The 18,872-nt window shown below is 42.5% G+C and overlaps 1 protein-coding gene across 2 annotated transcripts in view; it reads right to left on the bottom strand.

Moving 5' to 3' along the window:
* Window positions 1–1,340: 1,340 nt before the first annotated feature.
* The window catches only part of LOC129335415 (cytidine and dCMP deaminase domain-containing protein 1-like), a 92,483-nt gene continuing 74,951 nt past the window's right edge, over window positions 1,341–18,872 (bottom strand). The window contains exons 14-16 of one of the 2 annotated variants that reach the window (XM_054987868.1): window positions 11,000–11,121; window positions 3,017–3,127; window positions 1,341–2,706 (exon numbers count right to left, since the gene is read on the bottom strand). In XM_054987868.1, coding sequence (XP_054843843.1) covers window positions 2,691–2,706; window positions 3,017–3,127; window positions 11,000–11,121 — 249 coding nt within the window. In that variant the 3' untranslated portion in view covers window positions 1,341–2,690. Of the gene's footprint in view, window positions 2,707–3,016; window positions 3,128–10,999; window positions 11,122–18,872 lie in introns of those variants that run through there. The other variant, XM_054987869.1, reaches the window with a different exon arrangement.

The raw sequence follows: 18,872 nt of genomic DNA, 5'->3' as shown, positions 1-18,872 counted from the left end.
TTTTATGGGCTCCCCTGGAGCCACAGTGAGGCTGCTGGAAGCCAGACAACATGGCTGCTGCTCAGCCTATTACCCTACACCTTGTGGCCCCAGTAAACTTGGGCCCCAAGTAAATCTGTAGGTGTTTATGGAGCCGTGAAGCTTCCAAGTGCCACATCTATGGGTTTTGCCGGCATATGTTGTCCAATCCTGTTTCATATAATTGCTTCTTCATAGGCATTTCTTTAATTGCAACTGCTTCAGTCAAAAACACACCACGTTGGCATTCCTAGGGTGGTCTGATGCCACACTTGGAAGCTTCACAACTCCATAAACATCTACAGGCAGCTAATCAGCATGAAATAATGTTGGCCTTTACCACTCCTTGATGTAAATGACTGGAATTTCATTGTGCACTTTAGATGAACTATTTTTGTACAGAACTATTACCTTTATATTGTAGTGGTTTGTATTTATATATTGTGGAAATTGGTTTGAATACTGAATGTGCACTTTGAATTATTTTTTGCCTCTGAATTGACAGTAATAATTGTTGTATTAGTATTTTCCCCACCTGTTGGATATTGTAAGGTCTTGATATTCATTGTTATGTATATTGTCTCATATTTATTGTAGATATTGTTGATATTGAGCACTTCAGCACTTTATATATAAATTATTATATTACCATATCTTTGACTGAGTACTCCAGAAGAGTTATATTGTGATTTTCCCACAGGGAGATAGGCAACCCTAATGAACTTTTAGGGGAAGACTGAGAGGTGCATTTTACCTCAGGACACATTTAATGACTCAATAGCAACTGTAGACTGTTTAGAATGTGGGGAGTGAGGACCAACCAGGCCGCATATGCAAATGACCTCTGTGTTCCAACTGTCTCGGGATGGGGGGAATGAGGTGTGGAGCGTTATGAGCCCCAATCAGCCCTCATATGCAAATGACCTTGAAAGGATGACCCAATCAGGGAAGAGTGGCAGAGCTGGCAGTGGGCAGGGATGCAAGCAGGCAGCAGGCCTGCCAGCCACACAGGGAAGCTGTATCCCTTTGGGAAAACACATTTTACCCCTTTCTACCCCCTTAGGAGGCAAATTTCTTATAGTCCCTTCTTACTGGGTGTTTACACCACGAAAGGAATGTTTTCCTCAAATTTCAAGTTTCTAGGTCCAGGGGTTTGGGCTGGGTGTTGATGTGTCAGTCAGGACACTTGTCTTTATATAGAGAGATGAAATACGGTGTGTCTGGGTGCTTGATCTATTGCCAGCAGAACAAGCAGAAAGTCTGAGTTGATGACTTTTATTGAAATAAGACATAACTCACTTTATTATGTAAGAATTTGACAGATATATACGTGTTAATTAATTCACTAGTTACAGAAAAAACACAAGCAGTAAAAATCAGATCTCCTAACATTTCTCACATTTAGATAAATACATTAATTCTTAAGGCAAATCAAATTTTAGCTAGCTGACAGAATGCCATTCAAAATTCTGAAGCCCAACACGCACAGAGTTATCTCACCTAAAATCTCTAACTAGAACGCCCCAACAGAATCCTGATTCAGCCCTTTATATGACACTTTTTTTATAGAGATGACAGAAACAGATAAATATTTCTAACTTTAGCATGTGACTGATCTCTGAATAACATGATTGGTCCCCAAAGTGATTATACAGCTTGATAATGTTCATTAATTTCTCAAAGCAAAGTTTCAAGTCCCAAACTGGTCCCTTGTTCAAGATTAGAAGACCAATAAATCTATTATTTTTTCAGCTACACTAATGAAGTTGTCAGGATTAAAAGCAGCCCTGTACTTTTCTTGACCAGCTGCTGAACTCTACAGAGTATGAAAACTGCACAGGAACATATGTGAGTATGATGAATACCTATGATTAAAAACAGCATCTTGGTGGCAAAAGGAGCTTCAAGAGTGCCATGGAAGGCCTTCCAATCACTCATGACAACCCCTCTGAGAGGTAGTGCTGTGCATCAAGCTATACCCACACAACAGATTGGTACAGCTCTACATTCAGAAAAGCACATTCATGGTGGTTAAATTAAGCCTTGTTTTCATGTGTCATCTGAACTGAGCCAGGGAGAGAGATGAGTTGCCTATTCTTCAGGTACTAGTACTAGTACTGCTAGTTGGTGTCCCATTTAACATGGCAGACAGAAAATACATAAAGACCTAGTGCCAAAGCTCAGAGAGAATAGCAACTTGAGTTCATGGCAACCAAATTGAAATCCACCAATTGCAGAGCAGCATCACAATGACACTCCTATACCAGTCATATATGGAAGCAGCCAGTGCACTTCTCTGATGTCATCCCACTGCCACCCAAGTGCAGAATACGAGGAAGGGAACAAACGTGTTTGAGCCCCCTACTGCAGCCATGTGTCCTTTGCCATGCAAACATACAGAGAAGGAACCATGGCAGCTCCAAACTTATCACCCACAAGCCTCTACATCTCACTATGCTTTCTACAAAGGAAAAAAACAGATTTTAAATCAACCTATTGATCTTATGGAGAATTTTTACTACTTTTCTTAAGATGTCTAAAATTGTTATGAACAATAATATAATCGTCTGGCATCTCTTTGTGCCACCTTTTGTCAAAGCACTGTCGTTGCATCTGCAGATTTGTTACTTGACAAATGAGTAGAATCATTCAGCGTAATTGTTCTGCTCCATCTACAGCTGGCTTTCGCTGAAAATAATACAACAATAAAAATTAATTAGTAAAAACTGGATTTCTAGGCATAGTTCTTATTAAATTAAGACAATATAATTTAGTAATCTGTACCTGATTGACATTTCAGCACTACAAACTCATATATTATATATATGTAGCAGTAATTTGTGACAGATACTGTTATGGATATGCAAAGTGTTTCAAAAGCTTTGTTTGTATGTGTTGCACATTTGTGTGTTCATTTGTTTAAGATTATATCCCAAAGCACTCTTCCAATCATGGAAAGTTACTTTTTCCTCATGAAAGAATTCCTTTTCGACCTTACCTTTTTGGCCAAATGATTCTCTTAAGCCCCTTTTCTTCAATTAGACGTACACAGTTAATGCAAGGTTTTTTTAAGGTAATTAACTCTGCACCACCAAGAGTGTCGTCGGGCCTAGAAAAGATAATAAAAGACAATTGTTTAAAGTTGTTGTTTGCATCCAATAGAATGAATTTGTTATTTCAGTAATCTCAGTGATACTTTATGACAGTATGCATAAACTTTTGCCCCTGTGGTCAAACCACAAACATTTGAACACTAACACTCCTATTCGACATACACATAGACAACTAATTCTACATGAGCAGTTTGGACATTTCATGGGGCCACAAGTGTTTTGCAGATAAGCCACATTATTTTGATTTGCATCTCAGAGAGAGTTCCAAATATTTCAATCCTCATATTACATTTTCATGTATCATCAGTAGAGATGGGCATGAACCTAAATATGAACCAAAAAAATCCATGAAGCCGCTTGGTTCGTGGTTCACAAACCAGCGGTTCGTGGAAGCTCGTTTCCATGAATTTCCACGAACTGGTCTATTGGTTCGTTTGGTTCGTATTAAAGGGGCAGTTTAAATGGTCATTTCCCCAGGGAAATGGCCATTTAAACTTTTCCTGCCGCTTGCAAGTGGTAGATCCCTTTAAACTATCAGCTGCCAGGTGCTGTGGTGGCCATTTGAGGGGCGGGGAGGCCGTTTTCGGCCTCCTCCACTGCCCTGCAGGCCTGCTGCAGCCATTTAAGGGGCAGGGAGACCGTTACCAGCCTCGTCTGCCACTTTGCAAGCCCGCGCAGCGGCTGAAAATGCCAAAAACAGCCTTCCTGCCCCTCACAGGAGGAGGCCACGGGCTGGAAGGGCAGCTGGATCATGGCCTCCACCACCCTGGGCTGGGGGGTGGGCTGTTTAAAGGGCTCTGCCGCTTGCAAGCAGCAGGAAAGGGCCCTTTAAACGATCAAATGCCCCTTTCCCTGCTGCTAAGTGGCTGGAAAGGGGCATTTAAACTCCACGAACCATGAATCAGTTCGTGAACTTGCACCAGTTTGTGGTTCCTGGTTCATGAAAACCCCACGAACCCCATCGTTCAGGTTTTTTGTGGTTCGTGTCCATGTTTAATCATCAGGCATGAATATTGCTCCCTTGAAAGTATCTTTTAGAAACAGCTCATGATAACTGTTTTTCTCCCTGTCATCCACATGCACAAACAGAGACTCTTTTAAGCACTCAGACATGCATTCGGCCTAACTAAAATGCTCTAAATAAAATGCTCTAAAATAAATAAAATAAAGACACACAGAGATAAATATGTATATTTTTGCATGTTTCTTAGTAGTTCCTCCAATGGCTGGCAAAGTTCAGATGCTGGGGCTGGACCAAAACCAGGGTGGAGCAGCAAAGTATAAGAGAAGTCCTGGATTAGCTTCCACTTCCTTCCTGTCCATCCCTTTAGAGATTCCTTATTGATCACCTAGTGCTATGGCAAAAGGTTGGTCTTCCATTTTCACTTTACCTTGTTTTCACTACCTCCACTTGATCCACACACAGATGATTCACAGTAGCCAGAATTATGGTCTCCCTTTTACAGCCCACCACTCAAATTTTTATTACCAGGCCTGGATGTCCCCCAATGCCCTCTCAGGAGAGAAGAACAGTGTCATATACTCTATACACAGAGAATGCTTTAGGCCCCAAATGGAAAAATGCCTCTTGATATCATGAGGGAGGAAGGTCTGTTTATTACATGACTTTTACTGTCCTACTATATCCCCTTTATTCCTGGTCAAACCCACTCTGAACAAGAATAAAGCACCCGATTTTCACAATGTTATGTCCTTTCAAAAATGTTAACACACTTTGCATTTTGGCATTATTTTTCACTACCGTTTTCTATCACCCCATGGGGTAACATTGCTGCTCTCCGACCATTACAAAGGTGTCTTTGTATATAGCATTTTACATTATTCTGTAGGACTGAATGGCAACCATTCATCCATATGAGAGAAAATACAGAGCTATTCTCACAAGTACCAGGATGGTAAGCCTATTGAATTTGGTGACCTCAGATTTAGGAAAAACAGTGTTTCTTACCTGTAACTGTTGTTCATCTAGGTCTTCCATGCAGGCACACATGGGACTGTGCACGCACAGGCCTGCCGACTTTGGAGATTTTTATAGCTCAAAACCACTAGGGGGCGCCCTTGCCTCTCAATGCACATGCGCGGCCGTCTTCCCACTGAAAACGGCTCTTAAAAGGCGGGGCGCCCCCGACGTACCCTCAGTCCTCTTTTGTCGCCGCACTACAAGGTAAGTACCAAGAGAATTAGCGGGGAAGGAGGGAGGGTATGTGTGCCTGCACGGAAGACCTAGATGAACAACAGTTACAGGTAAGAAACACTGATTTTCATCTACGGTCTTCCTGTGCAGTCCCACATGGGAGATTACAAAGCTTAAACACCTGGGTGGTAGGCACTGTAGTATCACTGCAGGAAGATTGATTGTAGGACAGCTGTACCCACTATCGTTTCCTTCCTGTCCAGGACATCCAGGGTGTAATGCCTGACAAACGTGTCCGCTGAAGCCCAAGTTGCAGCTTTGCTGATGTCTTGCAGAGGGACACCTCTCAGGAGCGCTGCAGAAGATGCTTGAGACCTGGTGGAGTGAGCATGCACCTCCAAGGGACAAGGTAAGTTAGCACATTTATAACTTAACAGAATAGCCTGGACTACCCAGCGAGCCAAAGTCTGAGGATTAGCTCTCATCCCTTTCCTTGGACCCACAAAACAAACGAAAAGGTAGGAATCCTTTCTAAAAGGCTTCACCCTATCCAAGTAAAAAAGGAGAGCCCTACGAACATCCAGTGCATGAAGGGACCTCTCCACCTCTGAGGAGTGATCTTTAAAAAATACAGGTAGGGAAATCTCTTGAGACAGGTGGAACTTGGAGAGTACTCTGGCTAACAGGGGAAATGGAGAGAAAATGTAATGAAGGTGACTGGACCAGTTTAACTGAAACGCGTCCCCAAGAGACTCGAGGCCGACGCCTCCTCTGGAACAATAACAGGGAGTCTTGCAGTTCTCCTCTGATGCAAAAAGGTCTAAGTCTGGGAATCCCCATTCTGAAAAGACAGGATGTAAATACGCGTTGTGAAGGGACCACTCATGGTTGTCCCCCCAAAGTCTACTAAGATGGTCAGCCGTGAAATTATCAATGCCCGGTATATGAACTGCCAGAAGCCAGACCGAGTGGTCGATAAACCAACTCCAAATTTTTACTGATTCCTCGCATAACACTTGAGACATTGTACCCCCGTTTATTCAGATAAAACATTGTAGTAGTGTTATCAGTTAGGATTTGAACTGTCTTATTCTGAACCAAATCAGAGAACGAAACCAGGGCATAATAAACAGCTCTCAATTCGAGAAGACTGATGTGCTCCTCACACTCTGATTCCTCCCACATGCCATGAGCATAGGATCCCTGACAATGAGCACCCCAGCCTAATGTAGATGCGTCTGTAGTGACCGAGATCTCAGGCTGCTTATAGCCAAAGTTTATCCCTCCAAAAAGGTTGGAATCCTGCAACCACCAGTCCAGAGAAAGGAGGACTCTCCGGGGAATACTAAGTCTCCTGTTCTGGGAATCCTTCTCAGGGAAAAAAGCCTTGGAAAACCAAAGCTGTAAAGGCCGCATACAAAGTCTCGCTAAAGAGATTACAGCCGTAGTAGTGGCCATGTATCCCAAAAGCACCTGGATAAGCCTAGCTGGTTGAAACCTACACTTCTTAAACTTCGTAATAAGCGCTTTAATCTTAAGCGCTCTGTCCTCAGGTAGAAAACCAGCATCCCGTATACCATCAATAACGGCCCCAACAAACCGGGTAACCCTAGAGGGGTGGAGCTTTGACTTCTTTTGGTTAACAAATAACCCCAATTTTAAACAGGTAGATAGGGTAATAGCAATTTGATTGCTCACATCCTCCTCCGACTGACCAACAATCAGCCAATCATCAAGGTAAGGAAAGATACAGCAACCTTGTGTTCTAAGGAAGGCAATAACCACAGCCATGCATTTGGTAAATACCCTGGGGGCAGTGGACAGCCCAAAAGGGAGGACACGGTATTGGAAAATATGAGTGCCATAAGTAAACCGAAGAAATTGTCTATGTTCCAGAAAGATGGATATATGGAAATATGCATCCTTGAGGTCTAGAACCCCAAACCAACTATTAGTGGGTAGTAAAGCTAAGACCATTTGTAATGTGGTCATCTTGAATTTCCGGACCCTTACGGATTTAATTCCCGCAGGTCCAAGATAGGGCGAAGACCCCCATCTTTCTTTTCTACCACGAAAAGATTCAAGTAAAGCCCATGGGGAGAGGAAGTATCCGTCACCTCCTCAATAGCCCCCTTCTTGAGAAGAGCTGAGAGTTCAGACACTACTTCATTCTGGGGTTTCTGTGAAGAAAAAATTGGGAGCCGGAGACCAGGCCACTGAAAAAACTCAATTTTATATCCAACTTTCACTAACTGTAACACGCCACCATTCAGAAAAAAATGCAGACAGCCTGTCCCCAAACAAGGGGTCAGGACCCTGTAATTGTCAGAACTGTTTCTGAGAATGCGCCAAATCTTTAGGTTGATGTTGATTATTTCCCTGTCTATTTTTATTGCCCTGCCTCCTCTTCGAAAGGTAGAATGTGGGCTCCGATACTGGCGCTGCAGTTGGTAGCCATACCCATAATAGGGGTGGAAACGGTGCTGTCGACCTCTAGCATACGACCTATATTGAGATCGAGGTGGCTGATGTTGATGCAGAACACCGTAAGACCGTGCCGTAAGTCTGTCTTTGCGTTTCTTGGACAGGTACTCATCCGTTCTATCCGAAAAAAGGGTCTGTCCTTCAAATGGAAGGTCCTCGACCTTGCTTCTAGTTTCCGCTGGTAAGGCAGTGGTTCTCAACCAAGAAAATCTACGTAAAACTAAGGCTGATAGAAGAGCTCTGGCTGAAGTATCCGCCAAGTTTCTGCTCACATTAATTTGGTGGCGTGATAAACGAATCGCCTCCACTTGAATGACTCTAAGAAAAACTTTTTGGTCATCAGGTAGCTGAGGTACAAATGTTGCTACTTTCGTCCAGAGTAACAATTGGTAGGCAGACATCATCACGGCAAAATTAGCAATTTTAATTCCAAATGCTGCTGAAGTATAAACTTTCCTTCCTAGAGAGTTGATCTTCCTACTCTCCTTATCTGATGGAACCGATAGGGAACCTTGCTTCGGTTTCGCCTGCATGACTTCAGTTACAAGTAAAGACGGAGGCGGGTGAAGAGATAGGAATGGGCATTGGTCATCCTTCATTCTATATAAATTTTCCACTTTTTTATTAGCGGCAGGAGTCGATGCTGGCTTCAAATTCAGACCTGACAAGAGGTCCACGAAACCCTCGATCATAGGGAAGGCCACCGTCGGAGTCGAACCCGAGTAGATGTGCTTCAGTATTTTATCTGTTGAGCATGGTTCCGTAGACGCCACTTCAATCTCGAGCGCCTTCGCCATGCGTTGAAGGAGATCATTATACCCGCGGAAATCATCTGTCGGGGAAGCCTCCTCTGATGGACCGATCACTCTGTCAGGTGAATCAGAAGGAGGAGAGTCGTAGGACCTTTCATATTGAGTGTAAGTTTCATACTCAGTATCCGACAGCCCAGGAGTCCTTCTGGAACCCACCGAGGAACTGGCGTGCACGGAAGGTGACCTCGATCATCTCCTGGTTCCATGGTCTGACCCATAGGAGCCCTCTCTGTAGTAACAGTGTGGTGGGCTCACCGCAGAATGCCTTCGTCTGGAGTAAGAGCTATACCCCTCCATACGGCGTGAGGTCTCCGTCAGTTCCGTACGACCCCTCGGAGTGTGAGAAGAATGCGAAGATCAGGAATCACGAGAGGGCGAGTGCTGTATCCCCGATGGTGTTGGGGGTTTCTCAAGCGGGACGACCTCCGGTTCACAAAACCTGTCAGACCTTGGAGTTCCCCGAGGGGAGACTCTGTCTGCAGAACCACAGTGTCTCTTCTCCAGCGGCTCGGATCCAGGTGCCTGTTGGTCCGTAGCCTGTTGCAGAGTAATGACGCTCTCAAAAATTTGCTTGTCAGATTTAGAAGACTGACGCTTCTTTTTCGTTTTTCTCTCCAGAACTGGAGCAGATGGTTCCAAGGATCCCATCGGAACCAAAGCCTTCCGTGAAGAGCTACTGCGATGATCCGACTTAGACCCACTCCAGGGAGTTCTCAGCTCCGAAAGAGTAGGCATCTTGGAGCCATCCCTCCAAGAACGATCACCCAACATAGACTGCGGTGGTTCCGAAGCTGGTCTCGACTTCGAAATCAGATCCGACAAGGTAGGAGCGGTCGGTTCCGAAGAACCCCAAACCAGTGTTGTCGGGTTCAGCGGTCACGAGCTAGTGTGGGCAGGTGATTGGCGGGAACAAGGTGATTTTTCAGAGGACCTCGACGTCGGAGTGTTAGCTGTCCCTTGCGCGGGGGATTTTCCCATTGGAGGAGGGTCAGTAACCGCCAGGGCACGCCGCCACAAATAGGCTTGAAGTCTACCTGCCCGCTCTGCCCTGGCCTTCGGAGTGAAGGTGCGGCAGTACTTACAGGCCTGTGAGTTGTGGGTTTCCCCTAAACAATACAGGCAAGTAGAGTGACCGTCGGATTTTGTCATTTTTCGATCACAGGAAGTACACCTTTTGAATAATGCTTTCTCTGACATTCTCACAGATTACGATGAACGCTTTCCAGAGAAGTAGAGTGAGCAAGAACCATTCAAGTCGGCAGCAAAAGAGGAACTGAGGGTACGTCGGGGGCGCCCCGCCTCTTAGGAGCTGTTTTCGGCGGGAAGACGGCCGCGAATGCGCATTGAGAGGCGAGGGTGCCCCCTAGTGGTTTTGAGCTATAAAAATCTCCGAAGTCGGCAGGCCTGCGCGTGCGCAGTCCCATGTGGGACTGCACAGGAAGACCGTAGATGAACTGTCCTTTTCCCAACTACACTTATTTATTACAGCCCACTGGCACTGTTCCATACAATTTAATGGAAGCCCTTGAGAACTGAGTGAGGCCCTAAGCCTTGCTTGAGTTGTTTAATCATGTTTGAGTTTAACAGAGTTCAGAATTATATTATTTATTTACACACACATTAATTAAATTTCTACCCAATTCCTTCCCAAAAGTTTGGGACTGAAAATCCTCCAAAGCAATATGTTTCGGAGCCCTCAAAATAGATCTAGAATACCTTGGCTAGTTCAGAAGGGAATCTGCAAAGGAACATGATAGCAATGCTAAGACTTCTTCAAGGCTGATGTGCATTTACAGATGACTGTCACTTCAGTATCATTACAATGGTCCCTGGGCTTAACTGATGCTGCATGGAAAATCCAGCCAAAATTATCCAAGTAATCATAGCCTAGATGAAAAGTTCTCCATGAGATTTATATGGCTGGCAGCCTGATTCAGCTTCAGCTACAGTTGCCAGATCCAGAGTGGGAAATTCCTGAAGATTTGGGGGGTGGAGCTTGGAGAGGGTGGGATTTGGGGAGGGGAGCAGCCTCAGTGGGGTATAATACCATAGAGTTCACCCTTCATAGCAGCCATTTTCTCCAGGGGAACTGGTCTCTGTTGCCTGGAGATCAGTTGTAATTCCGGGAGATTTCCAGCTACCACCTGGAGGCTGGCAACCCTAGCTTCAGCTCATAAATGGCTGACAATCTGTTTGCCACTGATGTGGCATTTTCAGCTCTAAAAAACTCTAAAGAAAAACTCAACTCTATAACCCTACAGTAGCCGAGTATTTAAGAAACATTTGTTTATGATGATTTTCTATTTACAAAAAAAATCTCAAATGTTGTGGAAATAAATAATTTCTAAAACACTTTATTATTTAATTAAAAGTAATGAGAGAAGTGCTTTTCTTTGAAATAGTTTACAGTTTCTTACCTAAGTATGAGTGCATTAGCTTCAGCACAAACGATTCTGCTTTGATCCAAACTACCGTCATCTTTGTTCACAAATAAATTGTTCATTGTCCCCCTTGGAAAACCATTGTAGCCAACAGCAACCTATATTAAACACAGAAAGTTTATACACAAGATTAATTTATATGGTCTTCAATTTAATATTCAATTAAGGCCTTTCTGGGCATTTTTGTCAAAATGTACCAGTAATTTCACAGTAATTAACACAAATTAATTACTAAGAAACAGAAAAAATTACTAAGAAACTAAAAAAAAATGTTAAAACACTATATATAACTTAGTCATAACATTAGTTTCTCACCCATACATCAACAACCAGGGCTCATTTGGAGGGGGAACGCACCGGAACACTGTTCTGGCAGTTCCCACAACAGTCAAGTGGCCCCACCCACCTAACTTTTGGCCATTTAGGGCCTTTTCAGCCTCGATTGGGGCCAAAACAGCCCAGATCGTGTCGGTGCTGGGCAGGAGAACCCTCCCCTGGCCGGCACCGACCAGATTGCAGCTGTTTTGGCCTTGATCCAGACCAAAATGGGCCCCAAATGGCCATTTTCAGCCTGGATCGGGGCCAAAACAGCTGGGATTGGGTTGGTGCTGGGCAGGGCTGGAACTGCTGGGACCAGGTTGGTGCCAGGCAGGGGAGGGTTCCCCCGCCCAGCACCGACCCGATCCTGGCCATTTCGGCTCCTACCCGGGGCCAAAGTGGCCAAAAATGGCCACTTGGGACCATTTTTTGCCAGGATCGGGGTAGAAACGGCCTGGATCGGGTCATTGCTGGGTGGTCCAAGCTGTTTTAGGCCTGATCCAGGCGTTTTGGCTGTCAGGACCAAAACCACCTAGATTGGGTCAGTGTCTGGCAGGGGACCCCTCCCCTGTCCAGCACTGACCTAATCTGGGCTGTTTGGGGCCCAATTCAGGCCAAACTGTGCCGGAAATGGCCATTTTGAACCCATTTCGGCCTGGATTGTGTTGGAATATATGTGTGTTGCAAGGTCTGAGATTCAGTCATTATGGGGTTAATGTGTTTACCTACCATGCTATTGTTTAGATTGACCTGGAAAGGGAACCTGGCACAAAGCCAATAATCTGCAAGCCCGGGAAACTTGAGAGTGTTTGTAAACTGTTATTGGTCAACAGGTCAGGTGACTGTCCTTTCAGGGTCAAGAAGGAGGAGGAAGAAGACGATTCTCCATTCTGTTATCCCAGCTCTTTGTTGTAAACAGTAAGGAAAAATGTAGCTCCAGGCTTTGTTGTTTTGTAGGCAACCTGTGACCCTTTTCCCTTTAGAAGTAAATGTTTTTTAAAAGCTAAACTCGTGTGCTGACTCTCTATTGATTCAAGATCCATTGCACCTCTGATTTAAATCTATTTTTAACCTTTTTCTCCCAACAAAGTGGTAGCAGAGGATGGTTGTGATGGTTTTGGTTGCTATTTTGTTTGTTGGTTTGTTTTTGCAATGCAAACTATTTCTAATGGATCTTTAAAGAGATACTAGGCTAGATAGGCACAAAGGCTCAGATTTTTTTTCCTAACAAACCTTTTTTTGATGCATTCAGTTGTAACTGGGAAAAGGAGACTATTTTAAAGATCTTGCTGTCTTTAAAAGTTTCTTAAAACCGGTCTGCACTGAGGAAACGGCAGCTGAGAACTATTTAGAGGGTTTTTTTTCCTTTTACCCTCGGAGCGGAGACTGAAACAGAGCCAGCAGATGGCAGCAGAGAACAAAGGAGATCGTTAACTCCATGTGTGCCTGAATCCTCACAGCTGAAAGATGAGTTCATCAAACGAGGGAGTCGTGAGTAATCCAAAGCCCTTTCAAGTCAGCCTAGGAAATCTTAATATGCCTCACTTAAATAAAAACAACTTTACTTGGTGGCTGGCATTATTAAAAACCCAACTTGAAATGCATAATGCTGAGGACATTCTAACTGCAGACATCCCAGCTGATCCTCAAATAAAACTTGAATTCACCAGGAAAAATGCTCTAGCCAAAACATTAATTATGACCTCAGTAGCTCATTATGAAGTCCAGGACTTGCATACCTTTGATACTGCAAAAGAGATGCTTGAAGCTTTAAAGAAACATTATGAAGGACAGACCTCAACCAAGGTCTTCTATCTTAAAACAGAATTGTTTGATTTTAAAATTAAAGAAGGGGATTCTATACCTGCTCAATTGCAAAGGTTTATGAAACTGTATAGAGAGTTGGGTGGTACCGTTTGAAGTGATTGATCCGAGAGCTATCTACAACGAAGAACAATGTTTACCATATAAAGAGATATTGATTATGGAACAGAAAATGATAAGAATTAAATCGGAGGAAGAGTTATCTTCTTGTTATGGATGGTTCCAATATAGACAGATCAGAGATCTTTATAATTCGGATTGTTCAAAAGAAGGAATTAAATGGGAAAACTCAGAGTTGGAAGAGACTATACTACAAGAAAGCAAAAAGAAGATATCTAAAATTTACAAAATACTTTTGAAGTGGTATACAGAGGATGAGACGGTCAAAGTACAGATGGTGAAGTGGGCAATCAATTGTCATAAAGAAATAACAATGGAATCATGGGAATATTTATGGAAAACTACACTGAAGATTTCAACTTGTACCAGTATTAAAGAGAATGTTTATAAAATGATCTATAGATGGTATTTAACACCAAAGAAGATTGTGCTTGGAAACGCTAATATGTCAGATAAATGCTGGAAATGTAAAAAGCATGAAGGATCATTGTATCATACGTGGACATGTGAAATAGCCAGACAGTTCTGGGGAGATATTATAGAAGTAATAAATGAGATATTGCAGATTCAAATAAAGAAGAACCCAGAACTATTGCTATTGAACTTAAGCATGGAAGATGTTCCTACTCAATACCTAACACTATTATTTTATATGACGACGGCAGCAAGACTTTTATATGCGCAAAAATGGAAGGTGCAAGAAATACCAACTATTGAAGATTGGATGCTTAAATTGCTGTACATGGCGGAAATGGACAAAATCACGAGAAAGCTGAGAGATCAGAATCCAGCGGAATTTTTTATGGACTGGGGAAGATTGAAAACATATTTTGAAAAGAAGTGGGGCGTAAAGGGGGAACTATGGCAATTTGAAAATTATTAGAATGGATTTGTTATTAGAAGAGAGTCTTTACCATATGAAGTGAAGTATTAGTTAATTGTTAGCCCAAATGTAAGTGGACTTAGAGTTAATAGATATTGTTAGAATTATTAAAGTAGATATTTTATCCGACTGTTAGTTTAAATTTAAATATATGTGGAGTTAATATAAAGTAATAGATAATAGATTTTAAGTTTATAACAATATTTTTGAAGTTAATAGATGGGGCTTAGTTGAATAAAAGAGTAAGTAAACACGAGATAAGGAGTTACAGAAAAAGGGGACATATTGGGAATAGATTAGGATATAGGGTTGGAAAGCTGTTGGAAGTCCTGGAAAAAGGGGGGAGGGAAAGGGTGGGGGGAAAGGATAATGAGATGTTATTTGAAAGTTGTATATTAATGTTCTCACCTAATAAAAATTCTTTAGAGAAGAAGAAAAAAAGAGAGTTGGATGAACTCGGAGAGGCCCCAAAAGAGAAGGATGTTGTTGTTGCCTTGCTGAAAAGTTTACCAAGTACCTATGAAAATTTAGCACTTCTCTTGAGACATAAAGAGAATTTAACACTGGAGCAATTGTTGACAAGTTTAAGAGAGGAACTGGATTCAAGAGAGGGAAGGAATTTACAGGCTGTGTCTGATGGAATGACTGTTTTGAATTTGGGAAATGGATGCAGAGGCAGACAGACTGCTTTTCTTGTGGAAGAAAGAGCCACATGGCCAGAGACTGTGCATTAAACCGAATGAATAATGGAGCGGCCATTGCTAGCAGATCAAATGCATGTTACCCTAGTACAGAGACTCATGGTGAAAGAGTGCCATCTCGTGGCAGAAGAGATTATAGCCGAAAAGGGAATTTTATATCCAGAAGCAGAGGGAGTGTGTCTAGAGGCAGATTTCAGAGAAATGGCAGGAGTGATTGTGCACAAAGAGTTTTTGATGATGAAGATATTCAGGATAAGAAATTATTCCTCATCGATTCAGGAAGCTGCTGGCATATCTGCAAATATCGTGAATTGTTTTCTGAACTTGATACTGATGATAAACCCAGACTGTTCCAACCAAATAAACAACCACTTAATGTGCTAGGAACTGGAAAGGTGCCAATTAAGCTATGCACAACAAGAGGGGAAATAGTAAATGTTACTCTACATGATGTGGCACTTGTTCCTGAAGCAGCAGAGAATTTAATCTCAAGTAAGAAACTTGTGGGAAAGGACTGTGAGGTGGTTCTTCAGAAGAGAATGGGTAGCAGAAGTGTAATTGTTGAAAGGAAATCTGGAGTTAAGTTTGCTGTTGAAGAGAGAAATGGACTGCATTATTTTGTGGATGTTAGTGAAAGACCAGAAGTTGCTGATGCTGGTGAAGGACAGATTTATCAAACTAGCCAAGGTGCTTGTGATCACAGGAAATGCTTGTATTCATGGCATGTAAAAACAGGCCATGGAGGCATACAAAGTGTTGAAAAGTTGTTAAAGGACTGTGGAATTTTTGTTCCTGTTTGTGATAAAGCAAGAGAGAAATGTGAAACCTGTCTTAAAGCAAAGGGAATTAGCCCAAGCTACACAGGAAAGTCCACTACTCATAATGAGGAACTTCTAGAGACTGTATACTCTGATCTTGTTGGTCCACTAGCGCCATCTCTTGGCAGCAACAGATATTTTGCAACTTTTACTGAAAGTAAAATGAGGTATAGCATTGTATATCTGATGAAGAGCAAAGATGAAACGCTTGAGAAATTTAAATCTTTTGTTGCCACAGTTAAGAATAAGTTTGGAAAAACTCCTCAAAGCCAAACGTACTGATGGTGGTGGAGAATATTGCAATGCAGAATTTAAGAAGTTTTTGCAATTTGAAGGCACTGAACATAAAGTAACTATACCTCACTCTCCACAACAAAATGGATGTTCTGAGAGACCGAATAGGACTATACAGGAAATGTGCAGATCTATGCTTATACATTCTGGATTACCCAATGGATTATGGGCCGAAGCTGTGAACACAGCAGTTTATCTACACAACAGAGTACCTTCAAAGGTGACAGGCATTACTCCATTTGAAGCCTGGTTTGGCAAGAAGCCAGCTCTGAAACACATCAAAGCATTTGGTTCCAAGGCCTATGCTTTTATACCAAAGGAAAGGAGAGGAAAACTTGATCCTCGAGCTGAAGTTGGACTAATTGTAGGGTATGCCACTGGTGGAAGAGGATACAGAATTTACAATCCTCAAGAGCGCAAAGTCAAAGAACAGAACGTGGTGTATGTGGATGAGAGCCATTTATTACATGCTTCTAATACAACTGAATCCACAGTGACAACTGATCCAAGTGATACAGAAACTGCTCCTGTAGAATTGGTCAATTGGTTACCTGCAGTGACACCCAGGAAACCGGCAAGTCCACCTTCTCAAGAGATTACCCAAACAGAAGGGGAAGCAGGGACTGGACCACAGGAGACAGAAGCAGCAACCACTGTGAGACGATTGGAAAGAAGCAACAAAGGAAACCCACCAAAGAAGTATGGATTCTGTGAAACTGTGCAACTTATCCAAGAACCTAAGAACTGGAAAGATATATGCAAACTACCTGCAGATGAAAGAGACAAATGGATTGAAGCAATGGAAGAAGAACTGCAATCCATAAATACAAAACAAGTATGGACTCTCACAAATTTACCCCCAGAAAGAAAACCTGTTGGATGCAAATGGGTGTTCAAAATCAAGCACAATGCTGATGGAACTATTGAGAAATACAAAGCACGTTTAGTAGCTAAAGGATTCTCCCAGGAATATGGAACTGACTACTTTGAGACTTTTGCACCAGTTATCAACCATGCAACGTTCAGGACACTACTCAGTGTTGCAGCATCAAGAAACATGATAGTAGAGCATCTGGATATAAAGACAGCCTTTCTCAACGGAGAATTATCTGAGGAAATCTATATGGAGCAACCTGAAGGATTCCAGATCAAGGGAATGGAAGATTATGTGTACAAGCTCAACAAAGGTCTATATAGCTTAAAGCAAGCAGCAAAAGCCTGGTATGACAAAATATCAGGGCTACTACAAAAGCAAGGATTCAAGCAAGGAAACGCTGAACCATGTCTGTACACCAGAGTTAAAAATGGACAATACCAGTATATTCTTATTTATGTTGATGACTTGATAATATCTTGCCAAGACAGACAAGACATCAAAGAAATGGTTGATGGACTGAACAAAGAGGTAGAAGTGAAGCAACTTGGAGATGCACAACATTACCTCGGAATACAGCTAGAAAGACTTGAAGATGGAACCTTTCTTCTAAGTCAGAAAAGAAAAACATTGGACTTTATAGAATCTGTTGGCATGAAAAACTGCAATGCGACAAGTATACCACTTGAACCTGATTACCTGAGAGAAAGAGATGGACGACCACTTAGGAATATTGGTGAATACAGAGAAGCAATTGGAAAACTTCTGTACTTGAGCAAAACCACAAGACCTGATATAGCAGTAGCTGTTAGCATCTTATGCAGAAAAGTAAGTTCTCCTAATCATCATGACTGGAACGCGATTAAGAAAATAGCAAGATACCTGAAAGGAACAGCAGACCTAAAGCGGAGAATCTTGCCATCTGAGAAACCAAGACGGGTTGGATATATGGACGCCAATTGGGGAGAAGAATCAAGTGACTACAGATCAACCAACGGATATCTATTCTTTTATGGAGATGGACTGATAGACTGGACTAGTAGAAAACAAACCATTGTAGCACAACCTACAGCAGAAGCTGAATGTGTGTCAGCAGCAAGTGCCTGCAGTGAACTAGAATGAACCTTCAACCTGTTAAAAGACTTTGGAATAAATGAACCTATACCCGTAGTTATGTTTGAGGACAATCAAGCGTGTATTACTATATGCCAAGGAGAAAGTACAAAAGCAAGAAGCAGATCTATTGGACTTAAATGTGAACTTGTGAAAGATATGTACCAGAAGGGACTAATAGAAATTGAACATTGTCGTACAGAAGAAATGGTGGCTGATATTCTGACTAAACCATTGTCTAAAACTAAGTTTGAGTATCTTCGTGAAATGTTGGATATGTTTAATCCTAATGCTGAGACAAAAGTTGAATGATGTTTGTTAGCTATGAATGCATAATGACTTCCATGCTAGACCTTGAGAAGGGGTGTTGGAATATATGTGTGTTGCAAGGTCTGAGATTCAGTCATTATGGGGTTAATGTGTTTACCTACCATGCTATTGTTTAGATTGACCTGGAAAGGGAACCTGGCACAAAGCCAATAATCTGCAAGCCCAGGAAACTTGAGAGTGTTTGTAAACTGTTATTGGTCAACAGGTCAGGTGACTGTCCTTTCAGGGTCAAGAAGGAGGAGGAAGAAGACGATTCTCCATTCTGTTATCCCAGCTCTTTGTTGTAAACAGTAAGGAAAAATGTAGCTCCAGGCTTTGTTGTTTTGTAGGCAACCTGTGACCCTTTTCCCTTTAGAAGTAAATGTTTTTTAAAAGCTAAACTCGTGTGCTGACTCTCTATTGATTCAAGATCCATTGCACCTCTGATTTAAAGCTATTTTTAACCTTTCCCCCCCCCAACAGATTGGGGCCAAAATGGCCCTGATTGGGCCACTGCCAGGTGAGGGAACACTCCCCCTTCTGGCAGCAGCGGAATCCAGGCCATTTCTGCCCCATCAAGGGGCATGGCATATGA

Source organism: Eublepharis macularius, chromosome 9 (assembly GCF_028583425.1).
Source record: "Eublepharis macularius isolate TG4126 chromosome 9, MPM_Emac_v1.0, whole genome shotgun sequence".
NCBI lineage: Eukaryota > Metazoa > Chordata > Lepidosauria > Squamata > Eublepharidae > Eublepharis > Eublepharis macularius.
This window is presented reverse-complemented; position numbering and strand designations above follow the sequence as displayed.